We start from the raw sequence: 21,189 nt of genomic DNA on the forward strand, positions 1-21,189 counted from the left end.
TGACACATTTTCAACAGAAAGGTCCCCAAACTATGATACAATGAGTGTTTATTGAATTCAATTAGATACAACCATGACTGTCCATTTAAGCGGACATGACATACAAATATCAGTATAATCTAAATTAGTCACATTATTAATCACATTATTAAACTGGTATAAGACAGCTTACATTTGCCAGTTTAATTAACTAGCCCAAGACAATCTCTATTTCTTTGTGTTTGATATTCCGACCACGCCAAGATAATTCGGTCTGCGCGGTTCACTTTTCATTTAGTAAATATTTTGGAGTTTTCCCTTTTATGATAAAAAGTTTTGTCTGATCGAAAGAAAATACTGCAATTAGATTTAAATTTACATGGGATCCAAGAAGATATTTATTTTCTAAATAGACAGAGTTTTCCATAAAATATGCATATGGTTAACATTAAAATACCGATGTCAAAGTGACACATTAATTGTTATAACTTATCACATTACTTGAAGTCCTATTTTTTTTTTCACATCTTCACACGGCTAAGATCATTTCAAGTCACATCCTCTTCAAAAGACAAAATCATGAAAGTAGTCTACTTTATTCCAACCATTTAGAAAGGTAGAGAAATTAATTTATTTTAATAGCATTGGTTAATTCGAATATTTATTTCACATCTGATAAATTAAACCAATGAATTGCACCACGTGATGTTCAAATAGAAACAATCTTATCAACTTAGCCTCGTCTTCATTTCTAGTGTCCAAAAAATCCATAGATTTTTGTATTATATTATACCCTTCATGCCTCGTTTCCATATCATACTCAATCTAATCTCGATTTTATTTTTGGGAGTCAAAGAGTCAATATCAAATGCTTATTATACATGTCTAATGTACTTGGTGTAAAAAGTTCTGTAAAAATGCAAAAAATGATGGTGTGAAATACAGGATTCATTATACATTATACTGTACAATACTTATTCTGTTTGACTCGTACATAGCTGCAAAAAAACCTATACCAGACTCTGCTAGAGCCTCGTCCAATATAGGCTTGACAACTGTGTATTCGTACAATATATTCAGTATTGTACTCATCAATGTACATGTTTAACAGCCTCATGACTTTGTAACGTAAGACAACGTTTGTATCTTCGTAATACTTAAAGATTCACAGATGTGAAAATTTTGACAGGTAATATGACCTACCACATATAAAATGTTCAGGTTTAGATAATATAACCAACAACCGTTTGTGTCTATATGACCTGTCCAATGTGTTGTTTTTATAATATACGATGATTTTTTTATATAAAATACGTATGTACAATGCTGCAATATTGATTTAATTTTGTAATCTGAAAACTATAATATTTCATAAACTTTCTTAACTAAGCAGTGTTCACAGATATTACAAGTCTTACGTTTACGATAATAAAGGAAATCGAGATATAAATTTGTAGTAGTCTCTTAAATTTGTCATTTTTATGAACACTGGTCATGCAAACATCTGCAAGTAGCGGTCATTTGAACAATGTGAGTTATAGGTTTCAAAACGTATTGACATGTACAATGATTTTTCTTCTTTTTTTTTAAAAAAATACTTTTAGAGAAATGAAAGCTGATTGAAGACAGCTAATTGTCACTGTCACAGTGATACTTTTTAATCATGACAGAATGGTGATGTTTCGTTTATGTTATGTGTGTAACTGTATGTTTAGATGTAATATTACACTGTTGAGATTTTGACAGCTTGTTTTGACCTTTATACATCTTTAAACATCGGACAGCGCGAACGTTTTAAAATCTTTAGATAAAAAAGTATGCGTTATACGATGTATGAAACTTTACAGAGTCATCTAAATATTGAAATTGTGAATTAAATAAATAAAATTATCGAAACACGTGCTAATACCCCTAAAATATTGAAGAACAAAAAATAATCTACCTTGATTTTTGTAATGTTTCCAGTGGTCCACGTGTAACTAAACCTTTCTTTTTCAAAACACTGACTTAAACGTGAAAATAAACTTCTTAATTATCACCTGTCAAAATAGCACTTTGTTTACTAATTCCCAAATGCTACGCTAAAAAAATAGTACTCTAGATAAACTTTTGAGTAAATATTTAGACGTCTGATTAATGTTGGCTAACTAACGCTTAATACTACTTTCGCTGATGAATATTATTATAAATTCCACTAAAGGTTGACCTGACACTGGCGGATTGATTGCGCTTTTGGGTATAACTTTATAAATCCCAATTTTAGTTGGACAGTGGATCGATCATAAATTAATGTACAAATGTAGTTATCATTAACGATAAATGAACAAATTAATGCACCGCATTATCTCCTGAAGTTAAAAACACGCGTTACTGTTCCCTACCGACTTTTAATATTGTTTGGTCATCAACTGCACATAACGTGTAAATTTGATGCATGACCAGAAAAGTTTGATGCTAGACCATGTAGACGTTTTATATATGTAACGAAGTTGCTGATACATGTGTATATGACATATTGGATAGAAATTTGTATTAAAATGGTTGATATATGACATACAATTTGATATATGACATAAAAATTTTGAAATACGACATACAATTTGACACATGACATAAAAAGTTGATATATGACATAAAAGAGGGCCCTGAAGTCGCTCACCTGTATATTGGCCCCCGGAGCGGGGCCAGTTGAAACCCCAGGGCTTTTATTTGAACAAACTTGGTAGACACCCATCTACGGTCTAGCTGGTCAATTTTTTTCTTTACACATATAGTTAAAAACAATTTGAACTATCTTTGTAGACACTCACTAGAAGATGCATCGTACTTATTATCTTAACTTAAGCTATTTGAGTTTTTTCATGAAGATTTTTTAAGTTTTTGTTATTCACATATAAGGAAAATGAATGACTTTTTGTCATACACAGATCTTCACGTAAATTATGTTGAAGAAACAAATCGTTGATATTCTGAAGTTAATAATATTTTGAGATTGTAAAGTATCAAGTGTAATAAATGACATATTTTCCAAGGTTGAATGATTTATAATGGTCAATTTTTCTTTTTACCACTTGCATTTAAACATTTAAGTAACGTTTTATTCATTGTACCACAAATTAACCTTCTGTAGGAAAAACATGCAATAGTTCGATTATATTGAGGTCATATTTTTTATTATTTTTTTTTTAATACAACAACCTTTTAAAGAATAATTGTGAAGCTAAGGGGGAAAACTCCTCAGTGAATAAAACAGTAACTGCTGTGAGACTGTGGAGTTGTCTCCCTTTGAGGTAAAATTCTTTTAGAATGGCTTTCATGTATTTTATGTTTGTGTTTAACGTTTTATATGTAATTTTATGTATACATGTAAAGATGAGACTGAAATAAAGAAAAAAATATAAAAATATACACATAAAAGGAAAATCAATGTAACCCGGGCGGGGCCAATTTTGACCCCACGGCTCTTATTTGAACAAACTTGGTAGACAACTATTAGAACATGTTTCATGCTAAATATCTTCGCTCTAGCTCTTTGGGTTCTTTAAAAGAAGATTTTTAAGTTTTTACTATATGCATATAGTGAAAATAAATGACCCCCTGGGGCGGAGCCAAATTTGACCCCAGGGCTTTTATTTGAACAAACTTGGAAGACACCCATTAGATTATGTTTCATTCTAAATATCTTAGCTCTAGCTCTTTGGGTTCTTTAAAAGAGATTTTTTAAGTTTTTACTATATGCATATAGGGAAAATCAATGACCCCCTTGGGCGGGGCCAATTTTGACCGAAGGCATTTTATTTGAACAAACTTAGTAGACACTCACTAGAAGATGCTTTGTGATTAATATCTAATCTGTAGCTATTTGAATTTTTTTTCAAAGAAGATTATTTAAGTTTTTGTTATACACATAAAAGGAAAAACCAATGACCCCCGGGGCGGGGCCAATTTTGACCCCAGGGCTCTTATTTTAACAAACTTAGTAGACATCAATTAGAAAATGTTTCATGCTAAATATCTTAGCTCTAGCTCTTTCGGTTCGTTAAAAGAAGATTTTATAAGTTTCTTTAAAAGAAGATTTTTAAGTTTTTACTATATGCATATTGGGAAAATAGACGACCCCCTGGGGCGGGCCAATTTTGACTCCAGGGCTTTTATTTGAACTTGGTAGAAACCCATTAGAACATGTTTCATGCTAAATACCTTAGCTCTAGCTCTTTAGGTTCTTTAAAAGAAGATTTTTTAAGTTTTTACTATATGCATATTGGGAAAATCAATGACCCCCTGGGGCGAGGCCAATTTTGACCCCAGGGCTGTTATTTGAACAAACTTGCTAGACACTCATGCCAAATATCTAAGCTCTAGCTCTTTGGGTTTTTTACAAGAAGATATTTAAAGTTTTTTTCTTTTGGTTGCCATGGCAACCAGAGTTCTGCATGGAATGGAATTCTTCGAACAACTTTTATAAGGCTTCATACAAGGAACATCCCTGTGAAGTTTCATTATGATCTGCCGTATGGTTTCAGAGGAGATCTCGTTTTAAAAGTGTGAACGGACGAGGTATGACGGACGACAGACGAAAAGTGATCCCAATAGCTCACCCTAAGCATATGCTCAGGTGAGCTAAAAAAATTTATTTATGGCTAATTATGCAAGACATGACAGCCCGACAAAGAAATGGAAAATGTGCATGAAAGGTTGATAGATGGAATAAAATTTTGATGTTTAAAATATGTCTTGACAATGAAAGCGGAAATATGATAACTGGCATAAAAAGATAACTTTTGTAACGTGAATATTTATTAAGAAGTTCTATACTCCAGATGTCACTACTGTTGTCATACGGGGAAACATGACCGTCACCTGAGATGAGCTGGAACACGTGCCTCCTTGGTGTTGATAGGTAATCAGCCAATAAGCATCAAAACCATCAGTCGAAGGAACTCGGGATCATTAACTAATAATTACTTCAACAGCTTTCTTTACAATAATTAGTGGCAACGTAGCTGATTGGTTAACGGGTCAGACTAGTTATCTAAGGACTGCTGACCTCGTGGGTTCAAATCGGATTTGAAAGGGTTTCCATAAGCTTATAGCTTCCAACACAATCAAACAAAAACAAATTTGAATATACTAAATAGTGGTTCAGACAAAAAAGTGAAATATTCAGACTGCACTTTGCATGGCCATCGACATTTACGATATTTTTAGCCAGCAAAACAACAATCCTGATTAAGTAACAACATGAATATATATATGTAAAACACAAAGGAAAACAGAGACATTATTCAAAGGTAAAGATTCAAACATAGCTTCTAACATCTTGGTGTTTATGAATAGAAATAAATAACTACATGTATCCGTTTAAAATCTATTCTGTTTCAATGCAAATAAACAGCTCACTACTGCGAACACAATAGGTGAAATAGAGTTGGTTTTACACAAAAACCTGATATGAGCCGTATCAGGACAAACCAACATAGTGGGTTTGCGACCAGCATGGATCCAGACCAGCCTGCGCTTCCGCGCAGTCTGATCCAAATCCAGGCTGTTCGCTATCAGTTTCTCTACTTGCTATAGGGTTTTCAGCATGGATCCTGATCAGATTTCACGGATGCACAGACTGGTCTGGATCCATGCTGGTCGCAAACCCATTAAATTGGTGTTGTTATGATGCGGCTCAATTATGTCTTTTCCTGATTGTTTCTTATTCTAATAGTAACTTTATAATCAATGTTTATGAATTGTATGTTATAAGAATAGTTCAAAGTTTCTACCAAAATAAAAGTACCCGTAGACTTTCAATACATTTCATTAATTAAGACTTAAAATAAAACACAAAGCTGAACACATTCTGGCTTTCTAAATCAACTCCACTTTCACTGTATCCACCATTTTCTTTAATCATCTCTGAAAATGAAAAGAACAGATTGAAAACATAGGTCTTCTAACAGATCATTATTTGATCAGCGCCATGACAAAACATAGTGTGTTTGCAACCAGCATTGATCAAGACCAGCCTGTGCATGTGTGCAGTCTGATCAGGGTCAGTGATGTTCGCTATCACTTTCTCTACTTGTAATAGTGTATGTAAGCTAACAACATGGATCTTGAACAGACAGCGCTGATCCATGATGGTCGCAAACGCACCACGTTGGTTTTGTCATGGTGGGGTTCATATTTTTAAACTTGTAATAGTTGGACACAGGTTCTGTAAGGTCAATGTCATTGATAAAAACACTGCATGTCTCCAGATAAGCCAAACAAATCAAGAAAATCAAATTTCACAAAAAATGTACTAAGATTGATTAAAGTAAAAATATTCACAATTCAAGTAAAGAATTACATGTTGGATGTATGCAATGGATGACTGGTATTGCAGTATATTTCTACAGTGTGACGAAAGCAATAAGGGCTCATTTGTATATTTTGACCACTTTTTGGTAATTTACATGGTTTTGTAAGTGCTGTTTCCAATGTGTAAATAGCTTTCTTTGTTCACTTCACAAAATATATTCAAAAATGTCATGAAAATTAACATGAATCTGGAGGCATGCTGCTTTAAAGATATATTCTGCTCAAACTGATATTTTAAAATTTAAAAAAGAGCTACACAGTCTCTATGTATAGTGAAACACATTTTTTATGCAATTACATGTAACAACACACAGAGCAGATATATCACATTTAAAACCCTATATGTTTTATGTAAACACAGTATGAATATTTTTATACTGTCTTTAAAGGCACATAATGCCTCAAAAACAAACACATTTTAACTACTTTAGAAAGGGCAAGCATCAAATTCAACTTTTTAAAGTTTATATAATTATTTCATAGCATATTAAATGATTGTTATCCGAAGAATTTAGTGATAAATGTGAAACAATTTGTGACAAAAGTAGCTAAATGTAAACAATGTAGTACTTTGACTTCCATGCAAAATAAGCAACACTGATGACAAGTCAAGATAATTTTCCAATGAATAATTTTTTTTTACTATACAAATACACCAAATTTTTAAAGCTTTTGGGGCATAATGGGCCTTTAAAAAACTGACAGTCTTTTTTTAGTAAGACACCACTGGACTTAAAAAAGGGAATGCAATATTTGTGCATTCTCTTATCCAAATTAGACATATACATGTATATGCAGTATTAATTTCATAGATTACCTATATTTAATAAATTTCTGAAATACAATTACTTTACTCAAAGAAGAGAAAAGTAGATCTACATGTATGTTTAACCCACAATCAAAGAGAAATTAAAGAATTATTTAAGTTTACCAAAAATGAAATGGCTCTAATTTACAAGCAAGAATAAAATGTTTTTGATATTGAACTAGACAGGCAAATATGTTTAGAGTTGTCTTTTAATTTAATTTTGACCAACCAAATTCACATGTCTGAATTGCCTTAAGTTAACTATTGCTGACATACAAATTTTTAAAATTTAAATTGTTTAGAAGTTTCCTTAGAACTTTACTTTTACCAAGTCCATATTCTTTTTTATCTTTTTATTTACATTTATAAGAATTACATCATAACTTTACAGCATTACCTTTGTATGCGAGAGCCTCTTTAATGGTTTCTTTCTTGGAGTTATTAATTTGTCCTTCTGTCTTCCTCTGACATTGCGCCCGATATCTTCTCCATTTTTAACTGACTTTCCTGCCCTTGCCTTCAGTTTTGTTCTCGCTGACAGTACAAGTTTAACTTTTGTCTCAACCTCTCCTATATTCACTTGTTCAACTTTCACTTTCCCATTCACTGGGGCTAAATCACCATTACAATGTCCCTTTTGTATCTTATTATCTTCATCCAAATCTGCTACCATCTCATCCTTCTCAGATTTTATTGTCATCTTTTCTTGTTTCACAACAGGTTTCTTCCTTTGTCTGGTTTTCTTCTCAGACATATTTTCAATTTGGTCTACAATTTGTTTAATCTTTCCTCGCGTAAGTCTACCGTTCTGCAGATCTGGTTTAATGTCATCAGTAACTTTAGCTATGCTTACTGAATCCTGCTCTTTTTGTTTTCCAGATCTTGCTTTCCTCACTTTAGTTTCTGGTTTCATTTTAATTTCATCATTATTTTCCTCTTTACTGTCACCATTTTCTAGCTTTTGCTCCTTCTCAAGTTTCAACTGGGCTGATTTAGCGCGTTTGGCTCGTTTATTTTCTGAAGGCAAAGTTTCTTCTTTAAGTGTGTCTCCAGCAATATCTTTCTTTCTTCTTTTAGTAGATGTTTTCTTCGTCTAAAATAGTAACAAGTTTTATAAACTACATGTATGTGTTAAAGATTTTTGACAAGTAATATTGCATTGTTTAAATGAATATAAGCCTATATCACCAAATTATTGAGGATTCAAGTAAACCAAGTATATTGAGCCATAAAACCTGTTAATGGTCTTCATAAGGGATTTTAATACTGCACAATATTTTCTTATAAAAACAAAAGAATGTTTTTCATTTGTTTGTCTGACTGGTTTAAAAGACAATTTTAACACAATTATTAAGACATACTTTGGCAGTTGGTCCACCTTACTGGCTTTCCTGGATAACTAATCAGTAATTAACAATTTCTCTGCAAGTGACCAACTTTAAAATCCCACATATTTTCTTAATCAGCAGTGAAGGACAAATGACATTAAGACTTAATGTCCTAAATCACCTGTCTCAGGGAAATTAAGCCTCATCCGAGGATCAAACCACAGACCTCTAGATAACAAATCCAAGCACTTTGTACTGAGCTAAGCAGGCAGACAACACCAAGGAATAATATGAATGAAACTGAGGAAAGCCTGGGCCCCAATCTGTTGTGTCATATGATATATCTAAGCTCTGCTTATCTAATTTTCTGAGGTTGTTTCCATATTTTTAAGTTTGTTTCCGATACAAGTCAATGTTACACTACTGACCCCACAACCACACCATTTTTGACCTGAAGGAATATTTATATCAATTACCAAAATTATAGAAGACTATACTAAGTCAATATAGTATATATGCCAAAATTTCTAACCTCTATGATAGGCAGTTTCAGAGATGATAGCAATGCATTAAATTTGCCTTTATCAATATATGTATGTCTATGTAAACTAAGTGACCACTGGACTGGGTCAATTGTTACCCTGAGACAATAATTGACTTTAGTAGAGCAGGGCTTCCTTTATTGGAAGTTTGGGAGTCACTTACTCCTTATTTTGACTTATTACTTCCAAAATACAATCCTTTTCCTTCTTTACCTTATAAACATTGTTTTGACCTGATTAGGGCTCAAGTTAATGATACCTGGATTAGTAAGTAAGTAAGTAAGTAAGTAAGTAAGTAAAGTCTTTATTTACTGAGGCTACACATTTGGTTTCCCAATCTTCCATGTGGGCCTCAAAACATAAATATACATAAAATATACATAATTTACATAATGGTTATACAGCAAAATTTTCAAATAACATACATGAAGACACAAAATGCATAATATATACATGAAAACACAACAAAAACAATGTACATTCAAACAAAATACATATTCAAAACACAATGCATGTACATATATTACTTAATACTTAATCTATGCAAGACCAAGGTACTTATGTGAAATTCCAACTGATATAGGAAGCTTGGAATTTTCCAATAGTTTCAGATTTACGAATAGAAAGAGGGATATTGTTCCATAGTTTAGGGCCTGAATATGTCAGAGATTTTCTAAAAATTTCTTTTTTAGGTTGTGGCACAAATAAATCTGAGTTTTTTGCTGACCTAAGGTTATGCCCATGTCTTTGATGAATAAATTGAAATTTGTTTTTCATGTACTGTGGAAATGAAGCATTGTTTAAAGATTTATACATAATGACAGTTTTTTTGTATCTTATTCTTTCATCAAATTTTATCCAATTTAATTCATTAAATAACTCAGCAGATGGAGCGTCGTAGCTTTTGTCAAGAATGATTCTTGCAGCTCTTTTCTGAAATTTTATGATATCCAAAATCTGTTCATTGTTACAATTCCCCCAGACTGTACAACAATAATCTAAATGTGGTAAGATATAAGCATTAAAGAACAGTTTTCTTGCATTTACATCAAGGTATTGTTTAATTCGGAGAAGAAGGTACAACTGTGTATTGCATTTCTTTAATGTCTTGTCTACTTGGGTTTTCCACTTAAGATTATTGTCAACATTAATACCTAGTAACTTTTCTGTCTCAGAAAATTCAATTTCATGTTCTTGCAGATGTAATGGTTGTAATTGTTGTTTATTTCTATTGGATGACAGGTTCATTGCTTTTGTTTTCTGGGCATTTAGCATCATTGCATTTTGTTTGCACCATAGATTAATATTGTCAAGGTCAGTTTGAAGTTTATTATGTAAATCTTGTGTAGAGAGACCTGATGCTGTGAGAGTAGTGTCATCAGCAAAAAGATCTGCCTCTGAGGTTTTCAAATGGAGTGGTAGATCATTTATGTATATGATGAAAAGCAGAGGTCCAAGGACAGATCCTTGAGGTACCCCTGATATGACTGTTGCTGATTTTGATAGGTTGCCAGAAACAGTGACCTTCTGTGTTCTATTTTCAAGATATGATGTAAACCAGGTAATTGCACCAGAAGAAATATGATAGTAATAAAGTTTTGGATGAGTAACTTATGATTTACAAGGTCAAATGCCTTTGACAAGTTCAAGAAAGATTGTGCCAATTAGCTTTCCATCATTTATTGCCTTAATCCAGTTGTCAAACAATATTTGTCAATGCAGTTTCGCATGAATGTTTTGTTCTAAATCCTGATTGGGTGTTGAAAATGAAATTATACAATTCTAGGAATTGTTTTAAATGATCAGACACATGTTTTTCAAATATTTTAGAAAGTATTGGAAGAACAGATATAGGTCTATAATTATTCTTATCTGATTTGTGTCCTTTTTTGAAGAATGGTGTGACCTTAGACTGTTTTAATTTTTCAGGAAATTTACCTGTTGTGATACTCAAATTGATAATAGTAGAAATTGGTCTACAAAAAGACTACATATAACAGGGGATGCAGTTTTTAGAAATTTAGCACTTATGCCATCAAGTCCAGTAGCCTTTGTAACATCAAGATTGAGAAGTAGACACCTTAACCACTAGTCCACTGCTCCTCGAACTTGGTGACTTCAGTTGTACCAACATGTTTGAAAATTATGTTGTTGTTGCTTGGACTTGGCACAATAAAAGATAAGCACAGAGATCAGACCAAAATGAGCTATATACAGTTACCCAACAGGCAGAGCAAAAAGAGACTTTGACCACTACTGATTAAACATTAATTATTTACATTGTTAATTTATCTAGAAAATGTTTATACAAACCTGATTTTTATCATCTTCACTATCAGACAATTTCTTCTTTGATGATTTTCTAGCTCTTACTTTTCCATCTAAAATAAATCAAGTAATCATTCAAACAAAATCTACACAAGGCAGTCAACATGGTTTTACATTGCCAAAAAAGCTGCAGCAATCAACTTTACAAAATGGCCAACTGATACTGCAGTTAAGAAATTTCTTCTTTAAGGTTATATAACTAATGTCTATACTTTAGCAATGCTCGCTACAGATGACATCATGTCAATAAAAACTATTTGCACTGAGTTTCCAATATCATAACAATGAACCTTCATTTAAAGTTTAATGATGTTAAAAGTTGTTCAGTTAAAGCCAGTAATGTAGGTGCAAAACCATCATTACAATGTACACCCCGTCATATTTATGCATAAATTCCATGAGTGTTTTTAAGCAAAGATACCCATTCTTTAAATCTTCTTTTTTGTGTACTGATATGATAACAAAGGAATTGTACAGTTTCATAATTATACTTTATCATTTTTACATTTTACATCTTATAAAGACATGCATATACAGACATCTTCTGTGACATTAATAACATCTAAATCTGCTACTTAAATTATTGGTATGATTTACAAGTGTCAAATGATAAATCACTATCCAAGAAAATCTTATCATTCTTTTATCTATCAATGAAAGCTAAACATATGTACCCACAACATTTCAACTTTAATTCTTTAAACCAGAGCTACCGGTCTATAAGCAAGGGTGATAATTATTGGCTTTCCCTTGTTACCCAATGCAAAAACATTGAATGCCTGTAGGTCTTTTATGAAAATCTTTTTAAGGTCAATGACATATTATTTGAATTACTCAGTCTAAAGTTTGGTCCCAAATGCTGTTTTGTTGAGTTTAAACCCAATCCATCAGAAAATTACACAAATCAGAGGAATTGGAATAAAAATATGACACTGATTGTCAAAATTTTAAAGTTAAAATCATGCTCATTTTTGGTAGTATGATGGTTGTTGATACGGGCTCAAGGTCATTAAAAGATCAATGTCGGTTTTAAATTACTTCACAAAAAAGCTTTTACACAAAGGTCTTGTCTTACAAATTGTTTTCTTAAAGAAATATTCAGATAAACTCAAATCTAGTCATTTTAAATAAAAACAAGAGGGCCATGATGGCCCTGAGGTTGCTCACCTGTATCAAGGCCCCCGGATCGGGGCCAGTTTAAACCCCAGGGCTTTTATTTGAACAAACTTGAAAGACACTCATTAAAAGATGTTTTACAATATTTAGTTTGTTAAGTTTTTACTACACACATAATGAAAAACGATGATCTCCCCCACCCCCTCCAGCAGGGCCAATTTTCACCCGAGGGCTTTTATTTGAACAAACTTTGTAGACACCCATAAGAAGATGTTTCATGCTAAACATCTAAGCTCTAGCTCACTGGGTTTTTTAAAAGAAGTTATTTTAAGTTTTTACTATACACATATAGTTAAAAACAATGATACCCCTGGGGCCGGGCCAGTTTTGACGCCAGGGCTTTTATTTGAACAACCTTTGTAGACACTTACTAGAAGATGTTTCATGCTGAATATCTTAACTCTAGCTATTTGGGTTTTTCAAAGAAGATTTTTAAGTTTTTGCTATACACATATAAGGAAAATCAATGACCCACAGGGGAGGGGCCAATTTTGACCCCAGGGCTTTTATTTGAACAAACTTTGTAGACACCCACTAGAACATGTTTCATGCTAAATATCTTAGCTCTAGCTCTTTGAGTTCTTTAAAAGAAGATTTTTTAAGTTTTTACTATATGCATATAGGGAAAATCAATGACCCCATGGGGTGGGGCCAATGTTGACCCCAGGGATTTTATTTGAACAAACTTGGTAGATACTCACTAGAAGATGTTTCATGCCAAATATCTAAGCTCTAGCTCTTAGGGTTTTTTAAAAGAAGATATTTAAAGTTTTTTCTTTTGGTTGCCATGGCAACCAGAGTTCTGCATGGAATTAAATTCTTTGAACAATTTTTAAAGGTGACCACCAAAGGAACATTCCTGTGAAGTTAGGATGAAATTGGCTTAGTGGTTTATGAGGAGATGTCATTTAAAGTAAAAGTTTACGGACGGACGACGGACGGACGGCCAGACGCCGGACGAAAAGTGATCACAAAAGCTCACCCTGTCACTTTGTGACAGGTGAGCTAAAAAGTAGAAAATAAAATTGATGTTGACTTTTTTTTCTTAAAATCCTGAATGTTTCCATGCTAAAAGTTGTTTTGTCAAAATATGAACAAACCAGTCCACAAAGTAGGGCTGTCACAACACTGGAAATTACCCTTTTCATCTCCATGACACTCGATTTTATATTTATTTTTGAAGATGAACAGTAAGGGAAGTCCATTATTAAGTATAGAATTTGTAGAGGTAAAATTAAATTGTCTGAAATTGACCTTCAATGGTTACATGTATGTAACATATACTGGCCAAGGTACCACAGCCTAATGTGTTCTAAAAATGTCTTTATGAGTGTTATTGTGTTTCGCTCTAACATTATTCAAAGCCTATTTAACTTGTTAAATTGGCATTACATACATGTACCATCCTATTGCATAAGTGTAACATACTAGCTCATATAGAAATTCAAAACATAAGTTTAACCATTAACAAGAGCTGTCCGTAAGACAGCGCGCTCGACTTTTTTATTGCTTGCCAATAAAAAAAGTTTTTGCAGTAAAAGGCAATACAAGAATCTCTGTATTTTTAAAGTGAACAATGGCCATGAGCATTAAGATATTTAGTAAAGAATTTTTTTACTGAATTGTGTGATACCCTTGAACACTGCAGCAAAGTTTGAAATGTTTAAGTCAAAAGAGGGCTGGTAAGAAAGAAAAAAAAACTAGTTGTTTGATACCCTTGAATATTACAGCAATGTTTATATGACATAATTTATGGTAAAGTGAACAAGTGGATAGGAATGAATTTTTTTAGATTTTTTAAGTTTTTTAGTGCTTGCCTATAATACAAAACATTGACAGTTAAGGGCCATAATTCAAATAAAATCTTTGACAGAATTACCTTCTCCTGGACATGTTTGGGAATCATGATTGTAAACAAGTATTCCAACTTTCAAATTAATATCTCAAACAGTTCAGTCAAAAAGTGGACTGGTACTAAAAACTTAACCAAGATTCTAAGTCGATAAAAGGCCTTAATTTTTAAAACAAATCCTTGACAGAGTTACCTTCTCTTGCGTACAGATGGGGGTAATGATGTGAAATAGCATTAAAAGTTTCAAAGCAATATCTCAAAGGGTTAAGGCAATAAGTGGATTTTACCCATATTCAATGTATTTTCTAAGTCAAAAAGGGGCATAATTCTGTCAAAAACCTTGACAGAGTTATGTCCTCTTGTCTGTTGATGAAGGTCGTGATGGTAAACAAGTATGGTCAGTTTCAAAGCAATACCTCCAATGGTTTTGAAATAAAGTGAGGTGGTACAAAAACTTAACCAAGCTCAATACACTTTCTAAGTCAAAAAAGGGCCATAATTCTGTCAAAAACCTTGACAGAGTTATGTACTCTTGTCTGTAGATGGAGGTTATGATGGTGAACAAGTATGGTAAGTTTCAAAGCCATACTTGTAATACTTCTGAAATAAAGTGGGGTGGTACGAAAAACTTAACCAAGGTGTGACGCCAACGCCGACGCCGGGGCGAGTAGGATAGCTCCCCTTTTCATAGAAAAGTCGAGCTAAAAAGGTTACTATTTGTTTAGTAGTATGAGTTCCTTTTAATTAGGGATGGCAACGAATACAAAAATCAATACTCGAATACTCGGTCATTTTTCCGATCGAGTACTCGGTTACTCAGATGATTTCCAATGACCTCACAGTATCAACACGGTCCTCATGCTTCTTTCGTTTTCTATTTAAATTAATAGAATTCGTAACTATAAAAAGGACTGCACGGGAGACATTTTAGTTAATTAAAATTAATTCAACAACATGATATTTGACAACGTTTTAATTAATGCAAGAGCAAGTTTAAAACGAGTATGACAGTTCATGTATCATATCTTTTTTCGTCTTGAAATAATAAAGACTGATCGGCGGCAACAAAAGTTTAAAAGGGGTCTAAACACTAGTTCCTCTTATTGGTACATTCATAATAGCAATTGGCCCTTTGTTGTTTTCAAAATAGTTACTTCCGCTACAAACTGTTACTGAATATCATAAGAGCTGGATGACATAAGCGACACATGTGCGCGTGTCAACCGTTGATCACCTTTCATTTTCGCACCTCTGCAAGGATGTTTTGATTACATTTAACAGGTATTTAATGAAGATAATGCATATCTCCGAAAATTGGACACACCAATCTTTCTAAATGGTAAAAAATATAAATTACATATTTTTTCCGAGTAATCGAATATCAATTTTGTTAACCGATATTCGGACGTTTGATCGAGTACTCGGCTAACAGGTTACTCGTTGCCATCCCTACTTTTAATCTTTCCCTGTACCATGCCTTAAGGATTTGTTTTTAATTAAAGCTGCCTTACAAACTCCATGCTTCAAGCTTCAAAACTAGACTTCTTTTATATAACAAGAAAAATCAAATGGGTTTTATCCATTAATAGGCAGTACAATGTACATTTGCAATGCATATGTAAAATTGACTAAAATGTAATAATAAAATTCAATGCTGAACAATAAAGGTTTGTAAGCATTAAAGAGCTAATGAAAATTAAAGTATGCAAGCACTGTGAGATTTGTCTATGTGTTGAGAGTATGGTATGCTGAAAGTATCTACTTACCTACAGGTGCCATGGGACCTAATGGTCCGGAGTACCATATTGTCCTCTTGTTATGGTCAGCAATATTTTTCATACCATCTTGATAATAACACTGTAACCAAGTATTGAATGTGTTACTCTCATCTGACCGGTCTTTACCATCGTACCAGGAACTTTCTACAAGTGTTACACACATAGCATTATAATTGTATACATGTAATACTGGTAAATACCATGGAAAATTCTTCTTAAGTTTAAAGATGTCAACATAATTATGATAATAAGCAAACTGAAAAAGATTGAGTTTCTCAGTCTTATGAAAGCAGTATATAACTACACCTGTTTAACAGTCAACCTTTTAATTTTTTAAAAAAATAATTCTGGTTGGTTTTATGTCACACCAACACAGTACAGTCTTCTGGGAGCTTTACCTGCTGAGGAAGACCTCAGGGTTCCTTTAGTGCATTATTTCATATAAGTAGAACTATGGATGTTTCGTAAGCTAGCTGGATAGCTTCCTCATAAAAAAAATTCAAAGTCAAAGTGCATGAAAACACTGTACTTTTACATATTTAAAACTTTTTACAGTATATTTTACAAGTTATAGCTGTGTGAGCTGTAATTTATTATACATGTATCACCAAAATCATTACATCAAGTTACAGAGATATCATATAATTATTACTGCATGTTTGTTAAATCACTTTCCATTGAATTTGGATAATCATGATGTTTATATCATCTCCATACAAAACTGCCTGTCTGTTTTCTCTTATAATTTAAAAGGAATTTTGCAGTATAACTTATTCATTAAAAAGATTCTTGATAATTTATATGGTCATAAATTATATAAATGGTTATTTACAATATAACCCTTGCCTTTATAGGGTCATCTTACCTGGCAAAATCTTTATAACTAATATTATAACCTGACATACCTAGTGCTATAACTTCATGTGGTAAAATATGACATAATTGTAGAATATCAGGCTCCTCTGACTTTATATCATCTACACATTCTGCCAGTGGCTCCAGTACACCACGTGCTTGCACAAATGGAGGAATCTTCACTCTAATAACAAAAGAATACAATGCATTAATTCATATATAGGACCTCAGAGAAAGGGCAGGAAATGGAATAATCACAGACGCTGGTATCGGTAAAGGGTATCTGTTGGAGGCAATAGTCCAAAACAAAACTGCAAAATATTATTTGATGAACATTGTCTCCTGATTCCAATATACATGTACATACTATACACATGCTGAGTTTTATTACAATCAAACCAACCACTTGTTTCTTTTTTTCATGCTGTTTTTTTTTTTTTGTTGTTTTTTTTTGGGGGGGGGGGGAGGGTATGTCACCCCAAACACAGGGGCTTTACTGGTCAAGGAAGAACCCAGGCACCTGCTCCTGTCTGAACTAATGCATGGAGGGCACTCCAGGGGCACAAGAGTAGAACCACCTATATTTCACAAGCTAGTTGAATAGCTTGCTGATCATCGTCGGATACCCACGGCCGAACCATTATCATTCATTGATAGCATGTTATGTGACATGTTTATCAATCGTGGGTATCCGACGATGCTTGCTGATATGAAAGAATCCAAAGCCCCTGGTGGGATTCAAACTTAACCTTCAACAACCTTAAACACACAGTCACTGACACATCTACACCAACATCTACTCTGTTTATGAGACACCAATGGTAAGTGTTTTGCAATCTTTGAATGATCTATCATATTGAGCATTTATCCTCAAAAGTCACTTAAATAATACCATTGTAAGCCTTGTAAATATAGCTAAAATACCTTCAAAACATGCTCTTTGTTATGTTACAAAGGGCCATCACTCAAACTTAATAATCCTCATATCCCTATTCATATCATAACACCTGCCAAGGACAAATGGATCAGGATGGCTGGACCATCAAAAGATCATGGACAACTGGCCATTCGAATATCTTCTTTCTGATTTCATTAGTGAAAATAAAAACTTAATGTGTTGCTCATGATTTCTGGGGAGAAATATGGCCCACAGTTTAAATGCTGGTCAGACTCACTGTATGTATGTGCATGTGTTGAGATACCTGACTCTATACTAGTGGGGAAAGTTCATCAGTTTTGGTTCCAGCAAGATAATAAAGACTAAAATATGGGAGATCTGTCCAGATATAAGTTTAGTACAAACCTGTGTAGGATTTCTGCACGCAGATAATTTCCGATACCATTGAAGTATTTCTGGTTGAGTAGTACCTCACAGATTGGTTTGTTGAAAGCAGATGCATTCAGGTTCTGTAAAACATTGCTCCTAAAAAAAATTCAAAACTTATGTTATATGTTATAGAATATAAAAATGTACTGCCTGCACAGTCATCCTGTCCCGCTGGAAGGATTTCAATATTATTTTTTTTTGTACCAGCAACAATCTTACTGACACAGGTACTTAACTAGGACTTGTCAGCCCACTGAATTTAACTTTATACAAGATGTAATTTGTTAGTCAAGACCAGTATTTTCTTGCATGTTCTTTTCAAAAATTGGATCAGATTTGTTTTCAGCAACAGGACACAACCACAACCTGAAATGAATTCTAAACAAGACATGCATTTTTTTACCTACTGAACTGTCTGAACATAAAAGAACTGCAAGCACAAATAATATAACTGTCGACAATCTATTTTTAGACATGTTTGTGCGATTGTGATATAATAACCATTAAACTGTGATGCCTTAAAAATACGTACCGAAACAGATCAGGCACAATTTGGCTTGATATCAACTATGGCAGCATTAACATCTTGTCAAGGATTTATAAAGGAAGTGGCTAGCCTACGGGCCCGTACGGCTAGCCAAAAGTTCTAGCCGTACGCGAGTCACATACGACTAGCCTGGACACGCTGTATTGGCTAGCCGTACGGCACTTTTCAAAATTAGATGGAAGTCGAAAATGCATATGTTATTTTATGACTTTAAACGACAATTTTAATCAAATCTCCGCATTTTTCCTTGTGTGTTCACATTAATACAGATCCTCCGCAATTTTGCAAAAAAAAAAAAAAAATGAATACGAGTAAGCGTTGTCTAATCTATCTTAAAAAAATTAAGTGTCAAAGTTGCATGTTATAATTAACGTCCTTAATTTTCATGCTTATGATTTGTATGAAAGATGAATTGTTAAGCAAACAATCTGTCACGTGACCTCACAAGATACTTTTGTTCAAATGTATTATTCGCTGTATGCTCACATGCTTGTAATCATTGCTTGAGTTAAATAAAGTTGTTGTTGTTGTTGTTAAATCTGTTAATTAAGCACATGGATCGAATAAATAATGATTGGAGGGGAATAAATAAATAAATAAAAAGAATATATATTTAAAAAAAAAAACGGTAAAAAGGAGAAATAATTTAATAATGCAAACTTCTATACTGTACCGTCGATAATTGACGCAATTATCACAACAATTATTTTCGGTGTTTTTTTTGTTTTTTTTTTTCAATTTAAAAATTGAACTTATTAATAATGAAACAAAAAAGGACTATTATCAACATTTTGTAATGTTAAGTGCTTATTCTTTACTGTAGACAACACGTCTATTAATCTCTAAAAAGTAAACATTCTTGACTAAAATCCTCGCTTAAAGTCATAATTAACATATGCACTTTCGCCTTCCATATATTTTTGAAAAGTGCCGTACGGCTAGCCAATACAGTGTGTCCTGGCTAGTCGTACGTGACTCACGTAGGGCTAAAACTTTTGGCTAGCCGTACGGACACGTACGGCTAGCCACTTCCATTTATAAATGTAATTAAGATCCGTGATGTTGTGTAAGAATCAAAGTAATATATCCCAAGCAGTGATTTTATATATAGCTTAAAAAAGCCATGCTTGTCGTTCAGATGCACAGCATTATATCACTCGGGCTACATCTTCGTGATATAATTCCTTGCAACTCCAAATAGTGATTTTCTTTTAAAGCTATAAAATCACTGTTTGGTATACAGTGTATGATGTATTATCACTAAATATATATTATCACTGATTATATAATAATAAACAGTGTATTACCTGAAGTTAGAGTAATCAAACAGAACACATGGTCCTCTATCTTTCACTGAAAAATCTGCACCCGGAGTCCACTTTCCAAATCTCATGTAATCTATAAAACTGAGCACACTGGCTGGTTGTGAGTCACATGTGAAGAAGTTGAGATGGGCATGCTTTTGTAACTCGTTAGCTTCATGAAAATCAAACTTTCCAGCCAAACCGAAAGTAAAAAGAATATCTAGAGTAGATCTATTTGTCTGTGATTTGCTTAATTTTTTGTCTCCGTCCGCATTTGTTGTTTCTGTCAGGGTTATTTTAATTTCTTTCCCGCGAGATGAAGATGAAATAATGTATTTTTCTGCTGGGGGATTCACGTTTGGATTTTTGCTGATTTCTGATTTCAGAACCTTACCAAAAACTCGACCCTTGCACATGTGATTAATAAATCTACTCGCAATATGTAATTCCGGCCCTTCTGGCATCTTCAAGAAGTTGATGGCAGCGTTATTCAATATACAAAAAAACTTACATACATGTGTACACACACTAAATTTGTGTTTACATAAGATAGTATTGGCTGGTTCCCGAATTCGTCAATGAATTGGTTTCCCGCAAAGTTCGAAAAGAAGGGACTATTTGCCGTTCGTCACGGTCCGGTTAAAGCAAATTAAAGCTGTTGGAAATTTTTTGAATTTCAAATACAATTTTATACTTGTAATACAAATAGACTGGTAATTAAAGAATTGAATGTAACACTGTAAAGAAATTATCAAGGAGATGAAAAACTTAAATTATATACATAAAAGCTACATATTATTATTAACTATTGGTCAGTCCCAAAAATCGCCATTTCTCAGGGAAAATTTCACATTCAGCTACTTTCTTCGGGTCATAAGCATCTAACTTGTTCTAAAACTTTTTTTAAACATTATAAAACTCATGTTTGCCCTTTCTAAAGGAGAGAAAAGCGTGTTTCTGAGGCATCATAAATTTAATGTCCTTCATACGTCCATCAGACTTTATGTCCAA

General features: G+C 33.2%; 1 protein-coding gene across 1 annotated transcript; it reads right to left on the bottom strand.

Moving 5' to 3' along the window:
• Window positions 1-5,335: 5,335 nt before the first annotated feature.
• Window positions 5,336-20,691, bottom strand: LOC132718430 (endonuclease 8-like 1). The gene is made up of 7 exons (XM_060702130.1): window positions 20,182-20,691; window positions 18,304-18,423; window positions 17,051-17,184; window positions 16,134-16,289; window positions 11,325-11,392; window positions 7,539-8,234; window positions 5,336-5,886 (listed from the first exon to the last, which is right to left on the bottom strand). Exons 1-7 carry the CDS (start codon window positions 20,640-20,642, stop codon window positions 5,881-5,883), a joined length of 1,641 nt encoding a protein of 546 aa, XP_060558113.1. The 5' UTR covers window positions 20,643-20,691; the 3' UTR covers window positions 5,336-5,880.
• Between the last annotated feature and the right edge of the window lie 498 nt (window positions 20,692-21,189).

Source organism: Ruditapes philippinarum, unplaced genomic scaffold, assembly GCF_026571515.1.
Source record: "Ruditapes philippinarum isolate M1 unplaced genomic scaffold, ASM2657151v2 ctg2935_1_1_1_1, whole genome shotgun sequence".
NCBI classification, from domain to species: domain Eukaryota; kingdom Metazoa; phylum Mollusca; class Bivalvia; order Venerida; family Veneridae; genus Ruditapes; species Ruditapes philippinarum.

Excerpts from the sequence above, each read along its gene's own strand:
- LOC132718430 (XM_060702130.1), bottom strand. The coding sequence starts at position 20,642 with ATGCCAGAAGGGCCGGAATTACATATTGCGAGTAGATTTATTAATCAC. Across the intron at positions 16,290-17,050 it reads ACATGAAGTTATAGCACTAG|AAAGTTCCTGGTACGATGGT; the intron begins GTATGTCAGGTT and ends TAACACTTGTAG. Across the intron at positions 11,393-16,133 it reads AGGTCCCATGGCACCTGTAG|ATGGAAAAGTAAGAGCTAGA; the intron begins GTAAGTAGATAC and ends GATTTATTTTAG.